The 12,302-nt window shown below is 43.0% G+C and overlaps 1 protein-coding gene across 1 annotated transcript in view; it reads left to right on the forward strand.

The window, feature by feature from the left end:
* The window catches only part of LOC120978569 (potassium channel subfamily T member 2-like), a 1,475,081-nt gene that overhangs the window by 314,139 nt on the left and 1,148,640 nt on the right, over positions 1 to 12,302 (forward strand). The window contains 1 exon segment of the mRNA XM_040406800.1: positions 11,243 to 11,291. Coding sequence (XP_040262734.1) covers positions 11,243 to 11,291 — 49 coding nt within the window.

Genomic DNA, 12,302 nt, shown 5'->3' on the forward strand with positions numbered 1-12,302 from the left:
CCACCCTGCTGGATCCCTGGTACAAAGACAATGTGCCCACCTTACTTCCTACACTGGAGCGTGATAGGAAGATGCGCGAGTACAAGCGCACGTTGGTAGACGCGCTACTGAGAGCATTCCCAAATGTCACAGGGAACCAGTGGAAGCCCAAGGCGAAGGCAGAGGAGGAGCAAGAGGTCGCCAACCCAGCTGTGTCACGGCCAGCTCCTCTGAGGCCAGGGTTAGCATGGCAGAGATGTGGAAAAGTTTTGTCACCACGCAACAGCTAACTGCGCCACCACCTGATACGGAACGTGTTAGCAGGAGGCAACATTTCAATAACATGGTGGAACAGTACCTGTGCACACCCCTCCACGTACTGACTGATGGTTCGGCCCCATTCAACTTCTGGGTCTCCAAATTGTTCACGTGGCCAGAGCTAGCCTTTTATGCTTTGGAGGTGCTGGCCTGCCTGGCGGACAGCGTTTTGTCTGAACGTGTATTCAGCACGGCAGGGGGCGTCATTACAGACAAACGCAGCCGCCTGTCTACAGCCAATGTGGACAAGCTGACGTACATAAAAATGAACCAGGCATGGATCCCACAGGACCTGTCTATCCCTTGTGCAGATTAGACATTAACTACCTCCCCTTAACCATATATTATTGTACTCCAGGGCACTTCCTCATTCAATCCTATATTTTTTTTTCATTTTACCATTATATTGCGGGGCAACCCAAAGTTGAATGAACCTCTCCTCTGTCTGGGTGCCGGGGCCTAAATATGTGACAGTGGCCTGTTCCAGTGGTGGGTGACGTGAAGCCTGATTCTCTGCTATGACATGAAGACTGATTCTCTGCTGACATGAAGCCAGATTCTCTGTTACGGGACCTCTCTCCTCTGTCTGGGTGCCGGGGCCTAAATATGTGACAGTGGCCTGTTCCAGTGGTGGGTGACGTGAAGCCTGATTCTCTGCTATAACATGAAGTCTAATTCTCTGCTGACATGAAGCCAGATTCTCTGTTACGGGACCTCTCTCCTCTGCCTGGGTGCCTGGGCCTAAATATGTGACAGTGGCCTGTTCCAGTGGTGGGTGACGTAAAGCCTGATTCTCTGCTATGACATGAAGACTGATTCTGTGCTGACATGAAGCCAGATTCTCTGTTACGGGACCTCTCTCCTCTGTCTGGGTGCCGGGGCCTAAATATGTGACAGTGGCCTGTTCCAGTGGTGGGTGACGTGAAGCCTGATTCTCTGCTATGACATGAAGACTGATTCTCTGTTACGGGACCTCTCTCCTCTGCCTGGGTGCCTGGGCCTAAATATCTGACAAAGGACTGTTCCAGTGTTGGGTGACGTAAAGCATGATTCTCTGCTAAGACATGCAGACTGATTCTCTGCTGACATGAAGCCAGATTCTCTGTTACGGGACCTCTCTCCTCTGCCTGGGTGCCGGGGCCTAAATATATGACAATGGACTGTTACAGTGGTGGGTGACGTGAAGCCAGATTCTCTGCTATGGCATGACGAGACTGATTCTCTGCTGACGTGAAGCCAGATTCTCTGCTATGGGACCTCTGTCTAATTGATATTGGTTAATTTTTATTTTTTTTATTTTAATTCATTTCCCTATCCACATTTGTTTGCAAGGGATTTACCTACATGGTGCTGCCTTTTGCAGCGCTCTAGCTCTTTTCTGGGCTGTTTTACAGCCTTTTTAGTGCCGAAAAGTTCGGGTCCCCATTGACTTCAATGGGGTTCAGGTTCGGGACGAAGTTCGGGTCGGGTTCGGATTCCGAACCCGAACATTTCCGGGAAGTTCGGCCGAACTTCTCGAACCCGAACATCCAGCTGTTCGCTCAACTCTATTCGTAACATCAAGCCTGTAGTCGTGACAGGACTTATGATCATGTCTGTAGTAGTGACAGACTTTGTAAAAAAAGTGCCTGTAGTTGTGACAGGATTTATGAACATGTCTGTAGTTGTGACAGACTTCGTAATAATGTGCCTGTAGTCGTGACAGGTCTTGCGTATTATTGTCCTATAGACGTGATCGCCCAAATTGTGCCGGCCCTACCCATGTCCATCACCCCAACTAGTAGGCTCTATTATGTGGGGTCTACGTGAACCCACCACCACAAAGACCTAAGTGAAGACTAGTGCACCCATACGGTGACACAACCTTGCCGAACGTACCTACCCTCTGGCAAGCAGTAGTACCGAACTAACACCAACTTGACCCAAGACGACATCCACGGACCTAACTTGCTACATTCTGAATGTCACTTATTGGTGCTGAGAAAGAGAAATGAAAATATACCGATGGCAATGCTACTGCCCCTTTTTAATCCAAATTTCCCAGCAAACACCAATTTTCTTTTTGTGATGTTTTATTAATTTTCTTTTCTTTTTATTTTATTTTTTCAATTTTTTATATGGACACAAATATATGGCATGATTCCATAATTGATACAGCCTGCTTATAGTATCCCTCCCCCCCCCCCTTCCGAGTGGAGTGGGCTAACGGGTAAAGAAATAAGCGATAGAGAAAATGCAGAGCTTGAGTGCTAGGTAGTCCCAATGTAATTGGTCGGTAATGTCTGTCAGATTGCTACGGTTTTGGAGAGTCCGTGCTGTTTTAAGGAATGTCTGGTGATGAGACGCCCAGTTCAATATCATAGGGAGTAGCTTAATTGGGAGCCAGTGTTAGTGCTATGGTGAGGATGCCAGTGCTACTGAGTGCCATGATGAGTATGCCACTGTTACTGAGTGTCGGTTACTGAGTGCCATGGTGAAGATGCCAGTGTCCTGAGTCCCGAGGTAGGAAAGGTTTTTGCGCTTCTGTGCTGTGTGACAGGCCCTGTAAAGCCTGCTGGATACAGATTTGTGGATCTTGTTAAAAGCACCCAGGAGCTTCTGTTACCTACACCCACAGTGAGCGCAGAACAGATTTCAGATGTTACAATTGACAACTATGATGAAGGCGAAGCGATTGCAGCCTATGTGACTGAACATCGCCAATTTGGTGGGGGTCTCTATGATGCATTGAGGCACCTGCTGTGTAGTATTATGAAAGAAAGCATCCAGAAAAGACTTCTGACAGAACCTGATATAACATTTAAGGCAAAGGAGATGGCGACATCAATGGAAGCCTCAGAGAGAGATGCGCAGGAGTGACAGTCAGTAAAATGTAGGCAAGACCTCCCACAAGCACAAACCACGGACGGTGCTGTACCAAGGCGGGACCGTTACCAACCGCAACAATATTTTGCCCCAGCGCTGGCGTTATGCACGTAAGTCCCTCCCCCGCACCCCCCAACCCCGATCCTACCGAGTCAGCTATTGGTTTCTTGCGCCGGAAAACGCGCTCCCCTCTCGCCGCGCACTTGCCCCGCTGCTGATGTGCTATGCCGCGAGTTTCTGCCGAGACTGCCCGCACGCCAACCCGGAAGTGAAAATCTGGCGTGCTGACGTCTCGAAGGGCCCGAGGACGGCCCTAAATAGCGGCGTTCACCAACCTCCCCTCCCAAGAATCTGACAAATAAATTTGCCTAACACTTACAAAAGTATTCAGATCAAGATGATGGTTTGAAAACTGCTGAATATTTTTCGAGGGACAACCCCTTTAAAATGCTGTCTGCAGATTGAACTGTAACATGTACTCCCTTTAAACAGGACCTGTCACCATGAAAGGCAATGCAGGTACTGCATTACAGAAAGGGAGAAGCTGAGCAGATTGATATATAGATTTGTAGGAAAACATCTTGGAAAACTTGTAATTTATTCATTTATATATCTGCTTCTTCTGAACCTAAAGAGCCTCTTTCAGAATGATCAACCCTATTTAACCAGGCATATTGCCTTGTAGGGTTGCTAATGCTGAATAAAACATTATCACTGAGCATCAACGCTGCCGCAAACTGGGCTAGACGAGATATCTAGACTTGTCACTCAAAGAGGAGGGGGGAGCACAGAGAGGACAGGGGACATTCTGCTAGTTGTTCTCCTAGTGCTATGGCCAGCCCCCTGGTGCTCCAACTAAGTTATTTACATAAATATAAAAGTTAATGTCTTGGCCATTATTAACCCATTATAGAAAAGAGAGATAACATTTTACTCATCATGATCAACTCTATCAGGAAATATGCCTAGTCTAATAGGATTGATAATGCTTACAGAGGCGCTTTAAGACCACTCCTGTGAACAGCTATCAGTGACTGACATCTATGATCTCTCCATAAACACACCTCCTATGTGTACAATTGAAGTTTTTTATTTATATATATATATATATATATATATATATACACACACAAATTTTTACTGAATCTTTTCCCACAAAACTATATATAAAACTACTCAGCTCCTCCTGCTCTTGAAGATGCTGCTTGCAACACTGCATGTTGTGGTGACAGGTCCTCTTTAAAAAAAAATTCCAGGATTGTTTAAAACTTTAAATGCATTATACTCAGAAAATTACAAAGGTATACTACGTATAGTTAATGAACTTGTCACATCTTGGGACTTACCTTTTACCGTCTGATTTGGACGTAGAACACTAATTAAAACGATAGTACTCCCAAAAGTTTTATATTATTTAAGGGCTCTGCCAATATTTCTACCTAGAACCTTTTTTCTTCAATTAACAAAGGTCCTGATGCATTTCTTGTGGAGTGGTGCCAGACCTAGACTGCCATATGGACAGGTAATTCAATCTCAGAAGGAGGGTGGTCTGGGCATACCACATTTCCTTAGCTACTACAGGTCTATACAGAGTCTTAGGGTCTTGGAGTGGCTGCATAACCCACCGGGGAGGTTAGACGTAGCATTAGAACAAGACCTGACAAAAATCCCACTGCGCTCTTTAGTCCTAGCCAAAAAGTATAGATCCGATATTCTGAAACAAACAGTAAATCCATTGACGCGCAACACCCTCAAAGTTTGGTACTCATATATGGCAGACAAACTACTGACATGCCCAATCTCCCCTTTATTGCAAATTAGAGACGTTATGTGGGACTCTACGCCGGAGTTTAGAACAACAATAAGCGAGGGAACCAGAGCGAACTTGACTCCAATATTGGATCTTATATTAGGATCTCACAGCGGTGATGATGTCGCTCCTGATAACCCCCAAATTAATAGTCTAACTCATTTCCAAAGGTCCCATCTCATGCAGTTAATCTCCGGGGTTCAAATACTCAGCAATAGTACCCCTACAAACTTTGAACAAATGATTATGGAAACTAGAGAGCCTAATAAAAAAAATTCCAAGATATACTCTTCGCTCCTGGAGAGGACCAATCTGTATAAACCCGCCTTTCTTAGGAGCTGGGAGAGCGACTTAAACCTCACTTTCTCCTCAGAAGAGACTAGAATTTTACTATTGCAAACAAATAAAATCTCCAAGTGCATGCACCTCCAAGAAAACTATTACATGTTGATTACTAGATGGTATTACACCTCGGTGAGACTGCAATATATGTTCCCTTCGTCCTCAGCATTGTGCTGGAGCTGTTTTAAGGCAGAAGGCTCCCTTTTGCACATATGGTGGACGTGTCCTATTGTGAAACTCTTATTGGTAGGAGTTTGTGATGTTTTGACCAAAATACAGGGCGATGAGTTTCCACTTATGCCACAAAAGTGCCTATTGGGACTACATACCCCGCAGCGTGGTTCCCACCAAGTTCTTCGCCTTCAACAACAGCTGTTAGCAGTAGCAAGGGTGCTGATTGCATCTAATTGGAAATCGACTGAAGCGCCGGCTATCTCACATTGGTTGATTTGTTGCCACTAAGTGTATCGTCTAGAGCAGATTGCGCATTGGGAGATTAATAACTCCCCCTTATTTGAAAAAATATGGGGGGTCTGGAAAAAATACAGAAACCTCAACTGAATAGTCACAGTTTTCCTTGCGACTAGGGTTCCTTCTCTCATTCAAGGTCTACCTCAGATTCAACTCGTGCGGATTTTTGTCATTGCTTGCATACGCAATTCTATGTCAACTCTCATGTATTTTCTTGTTAACTTAAAAAATTAGCACTGTTATATGTCTATGTATATGTCAGTATATAATGTACTTATGTACGTGCGCACTACTCTGTCCCTTGCTTTCCTATGGTACTGACATTTGTATGACCTTATAATAAAATATTTTAAAAACTAAAACTTTAAATGCATTTTTTATATAGTGTGTTAAAATATGACAAAATACCCTACTACATCCACAGTGACTGTTCCCAGTCCTTCTCTTTATGCCAGTGTAGGCATGATGTATTGCCATGACTCGTGAATATTTCCTGGCCACCACTGTATTGGTATAAGACTCACAAATCACTGGTCAAGTAAATGTGCAGTTGCTCCGATGTATTCCAAATGAGTATTTTCCTGACCCTGGATGTCTTCATGAGTGACCATGATTGCTGGAGTATGGAGCATTGTGTTTAGTGTTGAATGAATCAAAGCATCTGAAGTCAAATTGATCTAAAGCTTAGGAAAAAATTTGATTTGCAACAAATCAAAATTTCCTTGTACTTCGTGGTAACAAAACTTTTTTTTTTGTCATAAAATGGCTGCTGCAAGTGTTACAAAGTGAAAATAAGAAGTGCTGGTACGTGAGATCATCCATAATTCCCTGCAGCTAGTCAATCCGCAGATATCTATCCTCTTATGAGGTCATAGCCCTATAAAAAAAACTCATCCCATGCGGTCTCTGCCATTGTCCTTTGAGCTGAGCATAAGGAGAGACGTGGATGCACTGTTACGCTAAGGAAATTAGCGCTTCCAATCTGTAGTAAAAATTTGCAGTGTGAAAGGGACAGTGCAGGGACAGTACAGGGATAGTGCAGGGACTGTAATCTGAAGCTGAATGGATCCATAGGAGATGTGCAATTTGCATCAATCCCTGCACAGAGCTATCTAACTGAACGGTGTCCACACTGATAAACAGGTAAACAATTCCATTAGGCCCTGATTCCCAAATTGGGATGAATAACCTGTCTTGTTCTATATACTGTATGAGACCTGCCTACTATAGTAACTGTTTCACTACCAGGAAGGACTAGCTATGCATATTTCTGCAATGAACAGTGATGTACAGGAAGATATACTCTCCCTGCAGTCTAAATGCAGGCTGGGATATATCTGATTTAACATGCTTCATGAGGAATTAATTTGGAACAAAGCAAATTTCTTGGAGAATTTCAGCGAAGTGTCGGAATCGAATATTTCAAAGCTTCACTCATCTCTAATTGTTTATTGGCACATTGTCCCACATTTACTACTGTCAGTGCTAGAGATGAGCGAATTATTGAAAAGTTTGATTTGACTAATACGCCAAATTTTACAAGTAATTTTGCTCTGTGACAAATTACTTTGTCACGAAGCACACTTTTTTGTAAGTAGCTGGTGCAATGACAGGGAGCTGCGATAGCACTGCTCCCCATCATTGTGCCCTTCAGATGCCGCGTTCATACATGATCGCAGCATCTGAGTGTAAAATTAACAAAAAAAATGTAAACAAACTTACCGCCTCCATTTCCTTGCGACGGGTCAGCCGCTGCCATCTTGCTTGAAGATCTGGAGTGAAATCTCGCTCGGCTCATGATGACGTCATTATGCCAGCCGGCGTGCTGACGTCATATGTCACCACGCACGGGATTTCGGCCGAGATCTTCAATCAAGATGGCTGCTGGCAGCTCTTTGAGAGCAAATGGAGGCAGTAAGTTTTATTTTTTTGTTTTTTACACTATTTCAGGTTAAATCGATTTGCTAACACGAAGCACGTGGAAATTCGACTTCTAGGTGAATCGAATTTATCCTGAAATTCGGATTGAATACCATTTTGTGGGATTCGGCTCACTCATCTCTAGTTAGTGCTCAGTGCACCTAGATTCTGGAGTGAAGTGCACCAAGATTTGGCAAAATTCTGCATAATTTGGTGCATCTATATTTAGTGAAATTATCTACCCCTAGAGCAATATGAGACATGGCCTATAAGAAGAAGGATGTGGTTTCATGGGAAATTGTCTCAAAGTAAGTCAACCAGTAGATGGTATAGAGTTTGACAAAAGTTTCCAGCCTTGCACAAAATGTACCATTAAGCCTGAGCCACTGTGATAAATGTGGTGCAGGTCTAGAGAGCCTAAATTTACACTATCTACAGGATTAGGAAATCTGCCCCGGGATCAGTAAATCCTGAGGATAGGTCATCAATGTTTGCTTTGCAGGGATCCAACAGCCCTTCCAATCAACTGTCTACACTCTATGCAGTGTAATTACAAGTACTCGCTAATTTCACTTTAAAGGGAACCTGTCACCTCCCAAAACCATTCCAAGCCGCCAGCACTACCTGCGTGTAGCCAGCATCGTGTTTCTGATGATGCCTTTCTTCCTGAAGGCAGATGCAGCAAAAGTACTGAAAAAGTTGTTTTTTCCCATTCCCGGCACGCTTCTCCACACATGCTTGAAGTCAAGATGGCAGCGGCCTCCTTGCTTCAAGTGAAAGTAACCACGCCCCCTTCCCTGCCCCTTTGCTGACCCCTTTGTTATGGCTTTGAACAGGGAGCAAGAATTTTATGCACAATTCTGATGGAACTCCTGATCTTCAGAAACTGGAAATGGACTCCAAAGCAAAGGCTCTCCTGTCATGCTATGGAGATCGAATGCAGATGGAGCAGATAAAATGAATATTTTCAACTTACTGAAGCTGCTTGATTTAATTGTGAATAGATGGTAAAGTCAAAGTCTGCTGGTGTGTTGTCATCAGCGTCTTCATTATGTTTACTGCAAGACCCACGATGACTTAATTCGGTCCATACAGCAAAAGGAGGTCTACAATCACCCATCATTTTTCCAGAAAAAAATATGTTTGAAATAAAAAATGTCACCAATGAACGGATAATGGAATTCGGTTCATACAGAACAAAGTCTACAATCACCCATCAATTTTCCCCCAAAAAGCCTGTTTTACATAAAAAATTTCACTACTGCGTAATTCGGTCCATACCGCAAAAAGGGCTTTACCACATATAACTGCACCGTTGAACGGCAAATACACTCACCTAAAGAATTATTAGGAACACCATACTAATACGGTGTTGGACCCCCTTTTGCCTTCAGAACTGCCTTAATTCTACGTGGCATTGATTCCACAAGGTGCTGATAGCATTCTTTAGAAATGTTGGCCCATATTGATAGGATAGCATCTTGCCGTTGATGGAGATTTGAGGGATGCACATCCAGGGCACGAAGCTCCCGTTCCACCACATCCCAAAGTTGCTCTATTGGGTTGAGATCTGGTGACTGTGGGGGCCATTTTAGTACAGTGAATTCATTGTCATGTTCAAGAAACCAATTTGAAATGATTCGAGCTTTGTGACATGGTGCATTATCGTGCTGGAAGTAGCCATCAGAGGATGGATACATGTTCTCATTCTGTTTACGCCTATTTGTAGTGGAGATGAGTGGTACCCGGTGGGGTCTTCTGCTGTTGTAGCCCATCCGCCTCAAGGTTGTGCGTGTTGTGGCTTTACAAATGCTTTGCTGCATACCTCGGTTGTAACGAGTGGTTATTTCAGTCAACGTTGCTCTTCTTTCAGCTTGAATCAGTCGGCCCATTCTCCTCTGACCTCTAGCATCCACAAGGCATTTTTGCCCACAGGACTGCCGCATACTGGATGTTTTTCCCTTTTCACACCATTCTTTGTAAACCCTAGAAATGGTTGTGCGTGAAAATCACAGTAACTGAGCAGATTGTCAAATACTCAACCGGCCCGCCTGGCACCAACAACCATGCCACGCTCAAAATTGCTTAAATCACCTTTCTTTCCCATTCTGACATTCAGTTTGGAGTTCAGGATATTGTCTTGACCAGGACCACCCCCCTAAATGCATTGAAGCAACTGCCATGTGATTGGTTGACTAGATAATTGCATTAATGAGAAATAGAACAGGTGTTCCTAATAATTCTTTAGGTGAGTGTAGTTCCTTATTCCTTTCTACTTTTACGCTACACAAAAGGCGTTACAACAAATAACTTCACCGCTGAACTGCAAATATATTTTTTCTTTTTCCACTAATACACACCACAAAAGGATTTAGAACAGATAACTGCACCGTTGAGCGGCAAATATATTTTTCCTTTATCCACTAATGCACTCCACAAAAGGCTTTACAACAGATAACTGCACAGCTGAGCGGCAAATATATTTTTTCTTTTTTTGCTAATACACGCCACAAAAGGCTTTACAACAGATAACTGCACCGCTGAACGGCAAATATATTTTATTTTTGCCACTAATACACAACAAAAAAGGGCTGTAATTTTAGTTCTTCACCATACAACGGCTAATAAGCCCTTTTTTCCCACTAATACAAGCCAAAAAATGCTTTAGAACATGCACCGCACAAGACAAATAAGATGTAGAAATATTTCCTTATAATAAACCCTGTTAATGCCCGAATCAATCAGCACTTTCACCGTAACAAGAACGTTTTGCTGGAATTACAGAGCTGTGTAATGGCAATTTGGATCCCCAGTCAGTGCTGCAAGGTGTAATAGGAATGTTCCTACTACCCAGGCTGTAACCTCTCCTACTGGACCCTTTTCAACATAAGAGCTGTGGAATGATTCCTCCCTATCCTTTCCCTACACCTTGAATAATCTTGCCCTGCACTTGTAAATCGTTTTTTTAGCACAATTAAGTTTTTTCTAACACTGTCCCTAGCGCCTGCTGACATCTCTCCCTGCACTAAGTACACTGGTAAATGGCAGAATCCAAGATGGCTGACGCTATTTATAGGGCTGTGACATCACAGGGCTAGCTGGCTGCTGATTGCCTGCATGCATGGCATTATGGGTGATCCCGTCTTCCCAGAGTTCCTTTCTCCATGTCCTCACACGTGCAGAAGCCATTTTAGGAAAAAATGCGGTTTGTTACCACGAAGCGCGAGAAAATTCGGCTTCGGTGCAAATAAAAATTTTCCCGAAATTTGGATCGAATTCTACTTCGTCAGCTTTGATTCGCTCATCTCTAGAAGAAACATTATAGAAAGTTTACTGGAAGTCCACTTTACATTCTCCACAATAGTTTTCTATATTTTTTTTATTACATTAGTTTTCATAAATCAGACCTGGTATAATTTCTTTGCACATAGTGTGGTGAACAGGCATTTATGTGCCTGGTGATATAATATGAGCATTTTAATTGGTGATATTTGATCTTTGAGATGTTTTGTAACTCTACTACTGTGCTGTTTGCAGGTCTTCCATAATATGGGTGGAGAGAAGTTTGCCCCTGTGGGGATTACAGGTAAATTATTATTTGAAATGTCCCAATTATTTTATTTATACTGTTTGTTTTTGATGTTATAGAAAAAGATAACTGAATGCTGGACATAAAAGACATTGACAATTTTATTCAAAAGCATAGTAAAACATCCATCATAGAGAAGCACACAGCAATGCATTCATCTATTAGTAACACGGAGCAGACAGCATAGACAGCACAAAAGATATGATACAATAAAACACAACTTATCACGTATACAAATCATTATGATTTGGGCACAAACTAATGGCTCATGCACACAACTGTATGTATTTTGCGGTCCGCAAAAAATACAGATGCATTCCGTATTTTACAGAACGAAACAGCGGGCCTGTAATAGAACAGTCCTATTCTTTTCCGTAATGAGGACAATAATAGGACATGTTCTTTTTTTTTCGGAGCAGACATATGGACATACAGAATGCACACAGAATAACTTCCATTTTTTTGCGGCCCATTGAAATGAGTGGTTCCGCATATGGTCCACAAACAAAAGTGGAACGGACAAGGAAAGAAAATATGTTTGTGTGCATGAGCCCTAAAGCAAAGAGAAATTCTGGTTTAACTACTTCTGAGCACAATACTATCCGCTAAGTCATATGACAATTGTGGTAAGTTAGAGGTAATAGATCCCATATAATGGACTGTGACCTAATAAAAAATTTTAAGTTATCCACACCTTTGGATCCTGAGACATTGTATAGCCAGTAGTGTTGGGCAAGCACCAAAGTGCTCGTGTGCTCTGGTGCTCGAGTAAAACACTTCCCGATTAGTGTCAAAAGTAAAATATATTTGCCGCTCAGCGGTGCAGTTATCTGTTCTAAAGACCTTTTTTTGCGTGTATTAGTCGAAAAAGGAAAAAAATTGTGTTGATCGAGCACCAAAGTGCTCGGATGCTCAAGTAGAACACTTTGGGATGCTCAGGTCAATGGGAGAACCCGCACATTAAACCAGGCACCGCCTGTTCTGAAGAGGGGAGAGTGTCAGGACTCT

This window comes from Bufo bufo, chromosome 9 (genome assembly GCF_905171765.1).
Source record: "Bufo bufo chromosome 9, aBufBuf1.1, whole genome shotgun sequence".
NCBI lineage: Eukaryota > Metazoa > Chordata > Amphibia > Anura > Bufonidae > Bufo > Bufo bufo.